This window comes from Plectrocnemia conspersa, unplaced genomic scaffold (genome assembly GCF_051122295.1).
Source record: "Plectrocnemia conspersa isolate PC_06_02 unplaced genomic scaffold, ASM5112229v1 ptg000010l, whole genome shotgun sequence".
NCBI lineage: Eukaryota > Metazoa > Arthropoda > Insecta > Trichoptera > Polycentropodidae > Plectrocnemia > Plectrocnemia conspersa.
The window spans coordinates 5,340,877-5,358,968 of record NW_028277174.1 but is presented as its reverse complement, the minus strand read 5'-3'; the positions used below and the strand labels follow the sequence as shown (position 1 = coordinate 5,358,968).

At 30.6% G+C, this 18,092-nt stretch overlaps 1 protein-coding gene across 1 annotated transcript; it reads left to right on the top strand.

Moving 5' to 3' along the window:
• Positions 1 to 1,734: 1,734 nt before the first annotated feature.
• Positions 1,735 to 13,582, top strand: LOC148230407 (uncharacterized). The gene is made up of 8 exons (XM_088194565.1): positions 1,735 to 1,913; positions 10,421 to 10,566; positions 10,636 to 10,773; positions 10,846 to 11,027; positions 11,093 to 11,300; positions 11,410 to 11,511; positions 11,576 to 12,897; positions 12,961 to 13,582. The coding sequence occupies exons 2-8, from the start codon at positions 10,421 to 10,423 to the stop codon at positions 13,470 to 13,472; spliced, it is 2,610 nt and encodes an 869-aa protein (XP_088050691.1). The 5' UTR covers positions 1,735 to 1,913; the 3' UTR covers positions 13,473 to 13,582.
• The last annotated feature ends 4,510 nt before the right edge of the window (positions 13,583 to 18,092 follow it).

Genomic DNA, 18,092 nt, shown 5'->3' with positions numbered 1-18,092 from the left:
TTTTGTTGTCATTGTTTTTACATATAAAATTAAACAATTACTAATCGCGTTTATATTCAGATAATCTTATAAAATTGTTATGTGTATAAATTAATATTCGACTTAGCACTGCTGTTATCAGTCAGGAAATACTACCAAAATCACAATATATTTGTCTAAGCAAAAACAAACAAGCTTATCTGAAATAGGAAAACGTTGCGTATTTATACACAATCGCATTCAAACACGACTGAACAATTTCATTCCGTTTGGTTGCGCTTTTAGTCAGATAAACGTATTATATCATATATTTTTATTCTCTAAATCAAGATTTGATCAAATTTGCTAGCGTAAAATCCAAAAATCGATGTCGATTCTATTAAGATTCCGCCATTGTTTAGAGCGCTTCGCGAATCGGACATATCAATTATGGACACGATGGTGATAAAGTCTTTTTCCTCGACACGAACACCATCTCATTACATCTAATCGCATCCTGCCATCTTTGTGGGTTTTTATTCGTGAAACAACAAATTAATGTAGTTCCGATTGAAATTAATTTTCGTACGGCCGTCGGAGAAATATAATACAAAAAATTCTCAATTAAAACGCGATGGTAAAAATGCGAATTTACGTGATGTGATGTGTATGTCAGGGTTTGGAAAAAACGAAAATGGTATGAGAATTTACAAAATAGTAATTACAATAGGGTTGTCACAACATGATAGAAATAATAAATATACTATTATGTAAGAACCAAAGATTTATTTATGTAAAGTAAAGATTGTAAAGAAATTTTCAGTAGCTGTGTTTATTCTTTAATCGTACCTTTTATTATAAGCTGTGGCGTAGCTATAGGGGGGCGGAGGGGACGGGCCGCCCCGGGCGGCACTTGCTTGGGTGCGGCATATTCGCGATGGGATCGTCTAGTGTGGTACTCTGAATGCACTAAAACATATATAAATCCACGAGCAACAAGAGCTTAATAATAATCAATTTATTATTTTAAGAAATGCTGATTTTATGACCCTGCAAAAAATGTATGGGGGGGGGGCAATTTTAAGGATCGCCCTGGGCGCCACATAGCCTAGCTACGCCACTGATTAGACTGGAACACTAAAATTAGTGTAAAAACTTTAATATAAATCATATTGCCTAGCTGAACTTTTGTGTGAAAATTACTTAAAAATGCCTTACATTCTGTATCTGATATTTCTGAAAAAACAAGTTTTAATAAAGCATTACTACTCCGTTTCCACTATAAGCAAAGTTAAAAAAATGGTTTAAAAAAAACTGCACCATTTAAATCAAAGCTTTGTCAATGTAAGAAAAAATAAAAATGTGAGTGAAAGCCATAATACAAAATAAATTCACTTGTGAAAAGGATAGCAAATAAAATAAATAGGCACTTTTATAAAAAAACTTACAATTGGAAAAAATCAGGAATATCAAAATAATAAATGAAATTTATTAAGTTACTATAGTAAGCTTCATATTTGTTAGGTATTAAATATACATTAGATACAATTGTATTAAAAATGTGCAATTATCTCACCAGTGCCGATTGATCTGTTACGATTTCGTCCGAGAATCAAACGCCAATTGTTATCATTCCCTCTTCCCTCAAATCATCGGAAGGTTATCCGACCAGAGAAGGGGTTTTTCGGTTTGGGGCGATCGAAGGATCCATCTCGGTCCGAGTATAAAAAGCTAAACAATGGAGGCAAGAGAACAGTCGATTAGTGCGCGGCGATTAGTACGGTGAGGCATTTCGTGAAAAGTGCCACTTCCGCCGGAAACGAACGAATAATAATCGATACAGTGTGTTCAGTGAGCTTTTCCGCTCGGACTTTTCATTTGGTAAACTGTGCAAACAAGACTTGGAAAATACCCAGAGGTGGAAACGTGCACGTGAATGACAATCTAGAACAATCGTACGTATCTACTCATCTAGTGCGCCTTCTTGTGTGACGGCTTTATTATATATAAAACACTATTTTTAGTTGAATTTCAAGTAAAAAACCACGATACGATCTTAGAGTTATCTTATGACTTAAAAATAATTGTGAAGTGCGTATTTGGTTTATATTAAAAGTGAACAATTATGTTTCTTAATTAACTATTTGATGATGTCGTAAGAATAGGTGATGAGTATATAACGCGAATTTAACACATTGCGCTATTATGATTAAGATGTAGTTTATTTAACTTTAATTAAGATTGGATGAACTAAAAAATAATGAATGACTAAATATAATACATATCTATGTTTGTATTTTAATTGAACAGGTTTAAAACTAAAGCTATTAATATTACTTTATTTAGCTAATATTTTTATTTAGTTTATATAAGTATACCATTAAATGAGCCTATAATAATTGTAAATGCTTAAAGAATTGTTATAAACACGCTCTTAATACCAGTTCTATGACATTTTTCTAACAACGTTATCTAATGTATTGTTAATTAATAACATAAATAGTTAAATCGCAACATTTTCATGTCCAAGAAATTAAATAAACTTAAATAGAAAAATATCTATTTTGGTGAAATCATGATGTGTAATACATATCTTTAAAAACTATTATTTTATTAATATTAGAATAGTACCAATATGTTCTTAAAACATGTTTTCAGGCAAAATAAAAATTAATTACCTAAAAATAATCAAATCAAAACATTTACTTTTAAATTACCATTGATGTTTGTATAGTATTTTTTACAAAATAATTCGTATAATGCTTTAACAATTGATACTTTAAAATTGTATGTTTTGGTGTTGAAAAAATCATTTGCCCTTTTTTATTAGTGTTAGTAAATTTATGAAATTATTTATTTTCAATGGAAAACAAAAAATCCCCCAAAAATGGGTTTATGCATTAATTAACTAATTTATTATGTTACCAATATACTTTATATTAATGCGGAAATTTTTAACTTAATCGCTACATGAAATGAAAATGTAAGGTTCAATTTACCAACTGCAAATGTTTTGTAGTTTCAGATTCATGGAAAATTTTCAGCACCAGAGAGAAAAAATGTAGATTGAAGTATTATTTATAATGAAAAGTATTATTTGAAGGCAAATTAAAAAATACATAATTGTGAAATTTTCATAATTAACCTAATTTAATACTACAGTATTATTTAAAAAGATATTTAATCTGAAAAGTCGATGCAAAATATTTATAAATATACATACTATTTAAAATTAAGTTGAAATCCTGAAAAAATGTCTTTATATTGAAAAAAATATTTTTAAATTATGTTTTTAATACTATACACTAGAGTTAAACTGAAATTTATAATATCAGTTAATTTTCACTATATTGCCTAAATATGCATAATTTAAATACCAAAAAATTTTGTTTGAGATAAAGTAAATCAATTGTTAACTAACTTTAAATATTAAAAACCTTTTTTTAAGTAAAACAGTAAAAAACGTGCGTTTATGACAATAATTTTATAAATAAAGAATAGTTGTACATATAATATTTCCAACTAGAGTTTAAGCGTTAATACATCATATGAAGCCTCATAATATTGATTTAACATACATTTTGTTATAAAGAATCTGTGGTAGATAAAAAAGTAAAGCATAGAAAAGTTGAATTCAAAATATGTATTGATAAAATATTTTAAATGTGTATATAATTATTAAACCATAGTACAATTCAATTGAAATATAAAAATAGCAAAAAATATAAAATTCTGAAAAATTGTCTTTGTTATAAGTTTTATGAACAAAATATTTATAAATTTTGGTTAAACTAAACGTTAATAAATTATTTAAACCATCAAAATATCAAATAAATAAACTATATTTATATATTAAAAATCTGTAAATAATAACCTAATTAAAAATATTATACACAGTTAGTAGGTAAAGAAATAAAGCATCAAAAAATATCATTACATTATCTAACCAAGCTCTATTTAAATATTAATAATATGTGGTAGGTAAAAAGTAAATCATAAAAAATAATAAATTTATGAAAAATTGCCTTTGATTATAAAATTTTACAGTGAAAATACTTTTAAATTTTGTTCTAAACTACAGTTAGTTAAATTTAGTCTAAATAAATTATTCAAAACCATGAAATATCAACTTAACAAACTCTACTTACAGATAAAAATAGGTGATATGTAATAAAGTTAAGCATCAGAAAACATAAAAATCTAAAAAGTCTTACGAATAAAATATTTTCAATTTTTCTAGTTATTTAAACTTTAATAAATTATTTAAAACATTGTTATGATGATTAAGGAAACTCTATTTAAATATAAAAAATTGTGAAGTAACATATAAAAAAATGTTTAATTTAGGAAAATTGCTTGTTTTAAAAGTTTTGCGAATATAATATTTTTAAATTTAGTTTAAAACTAAAGCTAGTTAAACTTAGTGTAAAAAATTTATTTGTTACATTAAAATATTAACTAAAAAATAAAAATAATTATCTTATGTAAAAAAAATGTTTAAGTAATGCCTTTGTTTAAAATTTTTTGCGAAAATCTAAGCTAAATCAGAATTGAGTATCATAAAACTAATTCAAACCTTAGAAAGCAACTTGAATATTAAAAATATAGTAAAGGTAAAAAAATCTTAAAAAATAGTTTTTATGTCAAATGTTATCATAACTAAGTAGTAGTAAACTAATTTAGGCTTTATTATATCGTCTGAACAAACTTTATTAATAAATTCGAGTGCTGCTGCCAGGGCTCGAACCTGCAACTTCGGAGTTACTAGTCTGAGGCGCTATGCACTACGCTATTCCGACCCTCCGCTCGTGTTCAAAAAGTTCAAAAACTAATTATAGTCTTAGAACTTTCATTAGGTCAAGTACAAAATATTTCTCTCGGGAGAAAATAATCAGAAAAAGAAGTACAGACAGATGTCGAATCTCGCATATTGCAACATAGTTTGTCTGCACTTGTTACACTGTGTTTTAAAAATATGATAGCTATTCCAACCGATATTACTATTGACTTATGTTATAAGAGGGCTGATTAAAGTATATTCTAATCGAATTTTGGGCAATAGGAGGGATTTTTATAAATAAAAATTCGAGTGCTGCTGCCGGGGCTCGAACCCACAACCTCAGAGTTACTAGTCTGAGACGTTAGGGACTACGCTATTCCGTTCTTTACAGAAAAAAATCTAAAAATTTATCTGTATTTCAAAACTTTTATAAATAAAATATTTTCAAATTTTATTTATAATCTAAACTAGATACAAATAAAACTAAACCAATTAAATTTGAATATTACAAATCTGTGCAGAATCTCAATTTCAATTTGCAAAGCTAAAAAAGTAGAGATTCTGAAAAATTGTCTTGCTGTCAAAAATAGATAATTAAATTATATTTAATATAATCAAAACTAGAGTAAAGAGAGTAAGAGTAATTTTAAACGAAACAAATATAGTTTAAATATTAAAAATCTGTTATTGGTAGAAAAGACAAGTATAAAAAAACATTATTTATCTATAATTATCACATTCAGTTATATAATACAATGAGTATGGGAAAACCTTTAGGTCTGACGTCTTCGATTTCACATCAGCACACAAATCAAATCATTCATAGACTGCATAATCTAAGTACTTGTAAAGTATAAGTAGTATAAGTCTCTGATTATTGATCTAAGAGAATTGGGTTTAAATCCCATAATTATAATTCTGGTCGATCATCACAGATTAGGATTACCTAGATTTTCCTAATCTTACGGATGAATATCATCATGATTAATTCATATCGAGTTAGGTGAAAATTCTCTAATAATTAACTACTTCATCTAATAGAAAATATTTTATATGCATTTATAAACAATATATTTTTTAATAAATAATTTAATTACTAAAAGTAATAAAGGCAAAATAATTTAGGTCCTATTTTATGTTTTAAAGACAATCATTTTATAATAAAATTTGGATAGATTTGTCTTGATACATCGCTCCCCCTTTTTGTATTTAATATATTATCTTATTATAATCATGCCAGTCTATTTAATTATCATGAAATTTAATTTCACGTAAATATGCCATCGGAAGCATAACTTCCCATGTCTCATCACCAAAAAACCAACAATCAAATGCAGCAAATTACATCGTGCAATGTTTAATTGTTGTGCGCCTTTAGAGGCCGTCGCGCGCAGAGGAAGGTGATAAATTCGTGTGGATTTATCTTTTCGATCCGGTAATAAATCCGCGTATACGCCTATTATATAATTTCGTTTGGCCCACTTAATGGCCGATGCATCCCAGCTGTAAGAAATATTCTTATTTTAAAACAAAGAACCGAACGCAAGGTTAGCCTCACGCGCCGTGTCAACAGCCTTGCTTCCATAAAGAAGAGATGCTAATCTGTACTATGAGAATTCAATTCCACAATATTCATAGTTCACGCTGTCGGATAAGGCATATAATTGGCGATTCGTGTAAATTCCAATGGGCTTTTCAGCTTTTATTGAATGGGAATTGGGAGTTGAATTCACAATGAAAACCGCAAAATAACATGCTACGTGTAAATATATATACTTAAGCACTGCTTTTAACTTTTTCACACATTCATCACCTATCTATAATAGGGCATGAAAAAAGTCAATATGATTTTTTAACTCTAGAATTTTGACAATAATTTAACACCCCTATTTAAGCAAATATTATGCTTCAAGAAATATTTTGCCAATAAATCAGCGATTCGCTTAAAATAAATATACTATGTATAAGACTGTTTATCTAAAAATATTGTTACAACTTGACTCGCATTTAAAATATGTAAAAACATGTAATTTTGAAATAGAAAAAGGCAATAAATAATAACATTTGATAACACAACAAACCATAAAAATCCAACATTATTTTTTTAAATCATCATAACATAGATTGATAATATTATATAATTGTCTTTATCGTGTTTTTATAGTCTCTATTAAAGTACTTAATATACATTTTTATGTTACAAGCTAGAGAGCTACATAATAGCTACATCAATAAGCTACAATGTAACATATTTTAATTTATTATATTAAGCTCAATATTATTATTTATATTTCATCCCCATATAATAAATATAAAAAATAAGTTTGTACATTGAACGTAGGGCGTAAACCGAAACATGCCATCTCTTCCACAATTATTATGAATAATATTAAAATGGATAGCTCTCGGACTGACTGTGCTAACACAAATAGGGTATTGCACGATACATCTTGACAACTTCTTTTAATGCTGAATATTTACATACACTAATAGCGCCATAATAAAAAGGTCTGTAAAATCTGGTGAATAAACATTAAAATGAATCGATCAGCAAACTTCAGACCAAAACATTATGAAAGTAATTATAAAGAATATTATATTATAAAGAATAGAAACATTATGTACTTTTACGTGGCCTCTAAATGAATATCTATGTAATTTTAATATAACTATTAGTTATTATATAATACCTAGTTATCATATTATATAATTCTCATGTCATTAAAACCAATATTTCTCGAGGAACAACTCCACAAGCATAATTAACAATAACCAAATGAGAACGGAAATAATTTCACCTCGATTAAATTATGGGAATTAATGAAAATAACATTTCATACCCAAAATGAAACAATATAACACCATTTTCTTATTGAATCGTATCACAATATCATTTTTTTTACTGAGGTCAATATCCAATTGAATTCGTGGAACGGTCATTCGTTTTAATTGCTTACGAATATTATTGTTGATATACCGAGCTACTCCCGGATTCGATACGGTGACCTTCTTTAGTGTTCTATGGGAAAAATCCCATTAGACAATATACACTGGTATAATTCGGTACTTAATTAAGTCGCAGCGCCACTTTGTAGTGTCAATAAAGCTGCGAGTTAATCGCGAGGGACGATTGTTTGAAACAATCCTTCCATTGTTGCATAGTTGAGGCAAATTGGTTATCATTTGCAAAATATATAAATTGAACCATTACTTAAACGTCTATAGTTGTATTGTTTTAAGTTGTGCTTCGACTTTAATTGTCATGTAGCAAATTAAACTTATAATTATTAAGAATTAACAAATTATAAAGGAATTTACTATTTATCATGTATACTTGATAAAATGTATGGTTTACCACAACACTATTTATTGTTTAAACAGTATTTAATTATAGGTATATATTGATTTTAAATAACATATTTCCTATTAATAAAGAGTAAAACGCGAGTTTTAAATTTATCTGTGAAGCTATAAATTAATTGGTACAGAATCTGCTACACAAATAATTTTGACTACTGTGATTCAATTGCATTTCATTTATAGTTCTCCATTGATTTCGACATTGCTTTTTATGATAATATTAGCAAGAATAGAGCTTTTAAAAGTATAAACATACTTTATATTTATTACTATTATTTTAAATTATTAAATTATGTATTAATAAAAAAAACTAGTGTTCGACTTTCACTTAAATATTATTTTCTAAGCTCATCAAGTAATTACTTTAAAAATGTATTTTATCAATTGTTTATTGTAGATATTATATTTACACTAATTAGATGTTATAGTAATACATCCAAAAATTCACCAATAAATTATTTAGCTGCATAACTTCAGGTTACTTTTTATAAACTTAGGATTATTTTATTTCATTAAAATTACTTAGTATAATTCATGAACAATTAAATTAAATATTATTTCTCTCAATACAATATGTATTGAGAGACTAGCAATGTTCTTTCTGCATTTTACAACAATATTAAGTGCTAGTATAAATTATTGCTCAGTCTTAAATAATATTTCTTCAATTTTTTAGAATTTTTTGAAAAAAATTCCAAATAAAAATTCCCATTTGCTGATAAATTTTCTAATTTCTCAAAAATTCTAGAGAGCCTTTTTTATTTAAAAATTACCTTTGAACGATTATTTTTAATTTTTTGAAAATGCTTCATTTTATTTATATCACTGCATAAGAAAGGGTGGGTCCGTTATAGATGCTTAGAAATATGCAATAATATAATATTTCGAATAAAAAATAGAGGTCGAAAATATGTTCATGACAACAAAATATTTTCACAATCACTCTAATCGGTTTTATATTTGCTTTGATAATCTAAGAGCTACATTATTACTCAGATAAAGCAAAACCGCTTCGTGTGGACAGATTGCAAAAATATATGAAGGCTTTCATGAAATTTAAATCTCGTTTTTCAATAATCCTGACAAGTTTTTCATCTTTATATTGTTTAAAATATAAATATATATATAGTAGTAACAGCTGTTATTAAAAAATTTTCTACGATTCGTGTATAAATACAGGAGATTCCTTAAGAAGAAAGCGCTTCGTGTGGAAATCTGCAGATTGAAAAAATGTATGAGAGCAAATTTAAATCTCGAAAACAATAATATGCTGTATTATTATAAATACGTACAATATATAACATATCTTTTTTATTTATAAAAATTCTCGAGAAAATCAAGAAGTGAAAATAAAAATTCTGATTTCTCAAAAAAATTAAAAGCATTGAGAAACCACAATGTCTAGTCATATTGTATAAATTATATATTATTTGTTTATACTTTTTTGCCAGACTTAAAATTTTGTATTTGTCTCTCTAAATACAATCTATAAAATCCTACAGCATTTGAACAAACTTAAGCGAATTTTGCATAGATACTCTTTAGGACTTTGTACAAAAATAGGCACTTCCACTCTTTTCACCATAAATGTGTATTATATTTAAGGAAATCTGTTCTAAAATTTGCTCAGTTGCACTCTAGGACTCTGAGGTAGTTACTTCACTCACTCCACCATCCTATTGTATAAAACATAAATAATAAAATACCATAGATATACATTTAGAGGCCACGTAAAAGTACTTTAAAGCTAATTTATCTATTCTTACTTTCATCATTTTTTAGTCTTAAGTTTGCAGATCGATTCATTTTAAGCTTTATTAACCAGGTATTACAGACCTTTTTATTACGGGCTACTTAATGTTTTAAATTGTACGTAAATATTCAGCATTAAAAAAACAGACAAGTCGTCAAAGATGATACGATATGATAGTCGGCAAGAGATGCAGTTTTATTTTAAAATAAATAGTAGTAATGTTGATGAATATATATATTTTTTTGCCGTTTGCTAAGAATTTCTCGATATTGTTATTTATATCGTTTTATTTTAAACTTTTTTGAGTCATATTAAAGTTTATCAAATGTTATGTAAGTTTACTCTTCTATTTGAAATATAAAAAAGTACTTTTAAATTTTAATTTAATTGTATAAGCTTTAAAAAATATATATTAAAAAGTTACGAAGTATTTAAATTCACTCCTGCAAACATATCTAAAATTTGACAGTATTTTTTAGTAGAATTTAAATTGCGAATGCGTTTTTTAAAATATTTTCTAGCTAATTTTAAAAGTGTCAAAAGCTTAAATAGTACTTATTTTTATGCAGATGATGATCAGAAATGTCTGCTCCGCCATCTTGGTCCTGATTTACTCAAATTTGATGATCTTATCTGACGCTCAAGTGCCTCCGAAATCAGTAGCGAACGATGGCGACTACAACACGCTCCACAGAGACGGCAGTTACGAATTTGGGTACAAGAATCACACATTTGCAAAAACTAAAACAATCACAAGCATTTTTTAATCATAAAACTTAAAAAGGTACAACAACAACGATGATGGAGGATCTTACCACATTAGCCAAGCGAATCGTGCGAACGTAGTTCGAGGCCGATTCGGATCAAGAGACCCAGCCACGAAAATCACAAAGGAAACCGTTTACTCAGCCGGACCCAGAGGGTAAACCCAAAAATGGCAGATTATATCATTGCTCGTATGAGACAAGACTCTAAATTTTGATTTCCATAACAGATTCCGAGCTAGAGGACCGAACATCCACAGGAAAATGGATCTGGATCAAAGGCCGAGAGGACCGATCGGAAACAAAGACGATCCTTACTTTGATCCCAATGAAGATCCCAGCTACTCCTTCGGATTCAAAACACCTAGTTATGAGAAACAAGAAGCTGCTAATAGATTAGGAGATGTCACTGGTTAGTATTTTACAATAAATAATATAATGCAACTGAATGTATCTAATAATGCTATAAATATATAGGTCGCTATTCTTACGTCGATGACATCGGAGAAAGACACAATGTTGAATACATAGCTGGGAAGAACACCGGTTTTCATGTTAGATCAGCTTATCCCGATTCATCTCCAGGATCTATAGGACCCTTGTACTACAATCGTCCATTAGTGAAAGCTGAAAAAAAGCAAAGAGGTCACACGGCAATACAGAGAGGTCTTGATGGATCTTATAGGTATTTTAGCATTTCCTTTCATTGATTGCACATAAGGAACAGTTCACAAGGTCTTGTATGTTTATAATATAACACTAAATATTTGAGTTAATTTAATATATATTTATAGATTTGTATCAGCCGGTCCTGATCAACGCAGGACTGAGAGCAGCGATGCTAACGGTAACGTGAGAGGTTCTTATACTTTCTTAGACGATAAAGGAGTCCAAAGGTATGCTTTAACGCAATGCAATTAATTAATTTAACATGTTATTAATACTAAGTTTATATTATAGATCTGTACACTACATAGCAGGACCAGGAATCGGATATAGAGTTATCAAAAATTCGCCAAGAGAACCTTTCGTTCCTGCCTTCACTCCAGTAATACCAGATTATCGAGATCCAAGTCTAGACAAGCCTTTTCCGTCTAGAGACGAGGATGATCTATTTCCTCCAAGTACCTTCCCAAGTAATAAGTTTCCGAACAAAGAAGAAAATTTCGACGATCTCTTCGGAGGACCAGGAGGATCTGCGGCATCAGGTCATGTAAAACCACCCACGAATAACAGAAAGCCAGGCTCACAAGGAAATAAGTTCGATAGTGATAAGAACGACATATTTGATAAAGATGAAGATGTGTTTGGGTTTGAGAGCAATAGAAAGCCAGACGCTAGTGGCAAACCTAGCAACAAACCACCTACTACGATAGATTCAGATTTTGGAAGTCAAGGTGAAGGAAAGCCAGTGATTTATGGTGAAAATAGTGGAGATGATGACGATCTATTTGGTGGGCCGCCCATAGGAGGAGATAAAGATGGAAGTAAACCGGATCTTGACGGCGATCGTAATCAAAATCGACCTGGAAGCAGTTTTGATAAGCCAAAACCAGATGATTCAGAAGATGAAGACGATCTATTCGGACCATCTGGAAGTAAACCGAGTTCTGGAAGTAAGCCAAGTACTGGAGGCCGACCGACCAGTGGGAGACCAGGGTATGGAAGACCTCCAAGACCTGGAAATGGAAGACCGCAAGCGGGTCGTCCTACTAATGGAAATAGGCCTACAAATGGTAACAGTCCCACTAATGGTAACAAGCCTACTAATGGCAACAAGCCTACTAATGGTAATGGAAGGCCAGGTAATGGTAATGGGAGGCCAGGTAATGGTAACGGGAGGCCGGGTAATGGTTATGGAGAAAGTAAACCCGATGATGGCGATGATGATTCATCCATCTTTGGAGAGAGTGGAAGTAATGATATTGGAAGTACTGATGGAGAGAGGCCTGAAAGTAGCAGACCAGAAAGCAGTAGACCTGGAGGTGGCAGACCTGGTCGACCGGGGAGGCCCGGAAGACCGGGTTATAGACCAGGGAGGCCTGGATCAAGACCTGGAAGACCAGGAAGGCCCGGAAGTCGTCCGACCAGCGGTTACTCGCCAGATGAAGATTCAAGTGGAAGCAAGCCTGGAATAAGTGACGGTGGAAGCAATAAACCAAGCGATAACGATATTCCTTTTATAAGCGAAGGTGACGACGATCTTTTCGGACCACCATCTGGACCACCTACGTCTTCAAGTGGCTCCGGATATCCTGGAGGTCCACCAGATAGGATACCAAGTAATTAATATTTGTTTGATTATTAAGTTAGTTTTGATTTGATATTAAATAGTGTTTTTGTAGGTTCAAAACCAGATACGTCATCAGGATTTGATTCATCTGGATCTATAGATATTAATCGTCCTATTGATATTCCCGACTTTACTACTATAAGACCTATTTTACCGACTCCCGATGACGGTTCTTATAAACCACAGAAACCGATAGGTCCTCCTACAGACTCAGGTCCAAGCTCGGGTGGTTCTTCATCGGGTGGTTTTTTAGACTCAATAGACGATAATGGTAGCGGAGTGTTTCCGTCAGATAAAGACAAAGGTGGTCCTAATAAACAAGATGGTGCAGGTCCAAGTAAAGGCGATGGAGGTGGTTCAACAATAACGTTCACAGGACATAGAGGAGACAGACATAGAGGAGGCACCATAATTAGAAATTTGGGGGACGAATCAATCAATTTTCCACCCGGAGCGTCAGTGAGAGCTCACGTACAATCAATAGATCTGTTGCCATTCGGTTCTAAAAGTAAATCACCTGCTGAAGCAGTAGAAGATGAACTTAAACAGCACGGGAGTCGGTAGCCATTTTCAGTCTGTAAAAAATATGTAACATCAAAAATATCGATTGAACATTAGCTGTGTAAATAATTATAGTATTAATAAAAAAATAGATAATATATTTTTATATATAATTTAAGAAATAAATAAAAAGTATAGAAAAAGCAATGTTTTTCATTAAAATTTTCAGTATCTTATATGATAAGAGCTCGCCGAATAAAACGCAATTTAGCATTTGAAATTTCACAAAAATTATTGATTTAAAAAAAGTAACACTTATATATACATATATTTTCACAAAAAATGGGAAAATAGCAAACATGCAACTAACCGGGTAACCGGAGGCACAGACCCGCCAGCGACGCAGCAATCAGCGAGCCACGCTCTGACGTCATCGATCCTCTGGATGGCGTAATGGCGTTAGCTGCTGGTGTAGGCATAATCCCCGTGAATGCAGCTCTATGAAGTGTGTCTCTAATTGGGACAGCGGCGAAGACCTGCGCCCCACCAGGCTTTTATGTACGGCCCAACACTCGTAATCGTTACCAAATATTTTCCGACATCTAGAATTGTGTTCAAAATTTTGAGTTACATTGGAACAATCACTTACTTGGACGAATACTCACCACTGCCGGTTGTTCTTAAATCTTCCCTTACTTCACTATTTCACCTATCTCACTTATACTCATCACCACTCGCAACGCACCAGGAAGCAAATTTATCTAAAGTAGCTAAAAGTTTATTGCAACATATGAAATCACATTAATTTTTGAATAAACAAATAAATAAACAATTTTGAATATTATTAATACATTTGTGTTTTGTGTATTTATATTTATACATTTTTTTGTTTGTTGCCCATGGGCGATTTGGTCTAAAAATGTAGAGCTGCACATGTGCACAGGTGTATGTATGTAAATATATATATGATATGTTACAATTAAAGAGTTAAATTTCGATTAAATATACGTCCAAATAAAGTATGCACTAACTATGAGTTTTAGTTAAAGCTTACAATGCTACATTTCATGTACACTAGATAATGCATGCATTGTGTATGCTTTAACTAGTGAGTGTGTGAACTCTCCAACGTGAGCTAGTTACAGCGTCAAAATAAGTGTTTTCATAAAAACGTCATTCATTTTATGAAATTTGTATTCTAAGAATTCGATGTGGGTTTCATAATCTATGGCATCTTACAATTGCTGAATATATTCTAGTGATTCAGACACTGGATATGAGACAGCAATGGTGAATTTAGAGAATAGATTTTTTAGTCGTTTGGGTTAAAATATAGTTCATGAGAATAAAATAGTATATTTATAGGTAATGTATATTTTGAAAATGTTTTTTGCTAGTAAGATTGAAAAAATAAATAAATTGCAAGAAATGACATACATAGAAGTTTATTTAGCGAACCTTTGTAATAATGAAATGTAAAAATGAAAATAATAAAATTTATAAAAATGAGACACCGGGTGTCGTTGGCCATAATGCGACAAGTTTACTATAGCAAGTTTTTTATTTTCCTGTCAGACAGCTTAAGTGCGAGTTTCGTTGCAAAGAGTTATTCATGGGGTGTTCACTTTTTGGCGTCTTGATAACTGCATCCTAAACACAGCGAGCAAGCACAAGCGTTTCTTTTACGGCCTTTAACCACTGCTTATTCTAAAGGACCTTCGCCGTGCCATTGAAGCAGTAGAAGCTCGTCCTCATCCAAAGCATGCTAGACCGACTAGGTAAGGTGCTTAAAAAGATGCTCCTGCAGCGACACAGAGCAAACTAGAAGACGAAGAGAAGTTACTAGAATATCAATACAGATTTCTCTTAGCACGGCGCGATGCCATTCAGCTCTCAATATACTTATTTATATACATATATATTTCTCTGACAGGGTGATGTTTTACCAGTGCATGTATGAGAACTTTTGACGGAACGTCACGGTACGCGTCTCGAATGGATTTTTAGCCAGACTGTAGTATTCGTATAAGACTACAATGAAGTGGTACACTTTATCATCCTACATACAGCCTCCCACTATGAAAGTGAAAAGTTCAGAGATGATGCACTTTGGCATATTGCATGGCTTTTGAAGGATATCACCCTGGATATGTTTGAATTTCCACACATCAACCTTTTAGCCTTAAGGAAGTAGACAAACTATAAAGGGCGAAGCAAGGAAGAAGCTACAAAGATAACCATAATCAAATGGGATGCCTCTGGAAAAGATCGGTGGACGCATAAAATCATCGTGGACCTGAAAACTTAGTGAGAGAGGGGACACGGTGAGATGAACTACCACCTGACTAGAATACTTACAGAACATAGTTTCTTCAGTGCTTACCTACACACACATAATAAAGTACCCCTAGGGAGATGACACCAACGTCGCTGCCCAAACGATTTTTACAAATCCTTTAAGTTATTGGAGATAAGCAATTATTGTTGAAGAGCATGGTACCATTCATGCTAAAAGACGCCATCGTATGGTCAGCTTGACAAAACTTAATATTGTGCATTATGACTACCAGCGAACAAAAGTAAGGGTTCGAAATGAGCAAATGGTGCCTAGCCCTAGGATAGCAATGTGCAATAAGCGGATACCACGGAGGCAGAGTAAAAATCTCACATTATCGCCAACCAGTGCCACTGTTTTATGGTGTTTTTTAAAGATTTTTTTACAATTGACTGTCACTGGCAACCATGACTTAAATCCGTTATCTGGCGAAAGAAAGACGTTTCTTTGACTCACCAAAATTTCCATTGAATCCTTATATTTTTTTTCTGGGAAACAGTTCTTATATCATTTTGAGTTATAAATGATCGCCACATCTTGAAATAAGGATATAAATGAAATAACACAATTTTATAATAAATTTATATATTTTTATGGTAGTAATGAAAACATACAAGCACTATAAAATATTCAAAGAGGTATTTTATTCATAATATCCTTTTTATCATACAATTTATATAACTGTTTTTTAATATATATATATATATATAATATTCATTCAATCAATTTCAACAAGTGATCAGGAAATATTGTAACCACAAAAAACTCACAAAGCGATCACAAAGATAAACCAAAAACAGGCACTTGCAGTCAATATTTCCATTTTTTTAATATTTAATAAGTCTAGCTACAATATAGATGCAATATTTACAAACACTACATCTTCGTCGTGAACAACAAACATCATTGAATTCAATGCACAAATTCAGTTACGTGAAATATTCGTAAGACCTAAAGCGAGTACGGGAAGTACGGACATGAGCTTAACTATGATTTAAATCCTAAGATTTTAAAATATTAGTGCAAATTTTCAACGATAACGAAAACGTATTAGTAAATAAACTTATTTTTAATGTGTAATATATAATTTAGATTCATGAAGGATGAAGAATAAAATTCACACAAAAAAACATAAATGATCATTTAAATAGTCTATAATTGAGCGGTTTGTCGATAATAAGACTATTATGAAATGAACATTATCAAGCAGTCACATCAAAAAAACACTTTATATGAAGAATAAATTTTACATTATAGTTTTCACAACATTTCTCACTTCAAGTTCATAAAACCCTGTTTATAAGCGGCCCAAGAGTGCGTTTTGTTCGAGAGAAAAGATTAAAATACAGAAACACATTGGAAAGATTCCGTTGTAAAAATTTGAGTAGATTCGAGACTTAAAGAAGATTGCAGTCTGAACAATTGTCAATTTTATTTATTATTACCTACGTCAGATTAAAAATCTATCTTCGTTCAACTATGGATTAAAAAGTTTAGAGGAAATAGATAAATGCAATGTTAAATGTATTTTTTTTAAATATAATAGTATAGTGAAATTAGTTATCTAGGGTGCTAAAATGCATTATGTGCGTTACGTTTCATTTTTTGTAATATTATTGTAATGAAATAATTCCTATAGTTCTAAATATAATAATAATATGTATATATAAAAAGAATTAACACACAAAAACGTGTCAATAAAACATGTGTTTAAATTACGAAATGTTAGTTTTAACAAAACAATAAAGAAAAGAATTTGTTATGTCATTCGAAAACAATAAATTTCAACTCTTAATTATTATTTCATCTCGTGTAGGATACCTTATACTCGTACAGCATCAGCTGGAAGGTAATTCTAACAATTCCTACGTACATTTACGGCTTTAAGGTGGTAAAACTAGAGCACCACTTTAATTATATCAAAACTATATTATAAAAAAATTAACAACATCTTTATCGCCAACTTTACAATTATAATACAACTTTCAATATATATTAAATATTATTAAAATATCGCAAAGATTATCCAATTTGTTTTATATATTACTAAATCATAAAAAAGCAGTTCCTATTGTTCTTTTCAATAACATCTCACATACAAAATTCGACCAGAAATGTTAAAAAGTATTTTGGCACAATGTGATTTATAAAAAAATTAAATCAGATTTTCAACTGTATTATTTAAATCGATATCCAACAAACACAACGTGTATATAATCTCATATGCAAATATATGATTTGTTATTTTTACTTTTTATATTATATATATATTTTTTAATAATGTATTTGTATATATACTATATAAAAAGTGCAAACTGTACAAGTATAAAAAAATTACGTCGGTAATA

Bases quoted from the DNA above. Each gene is read 5' to 3' on its own strand.
- LOC148230407 (XM_088194565.1), top strand. From the start codon at position 10,421: ATGATGATCAGAAATGTCTGCTCCGCCATCTTGGTCCTGATTTACTCA. The intron at 11,028-11,092 runs GTTAGTATTTTA...ATAAATATATAG, and splicing joins TAGATTAGGAGATGTCACTG to GTCGCTATTCTTACGTCGAT. The intron at 12,898-12,960 runs GTAATTAATATT...GTGTTTTTGTAG, and splicing joins TCCACCAGATAGGATACCAA to GTTCAAAACCAGATACGTCA.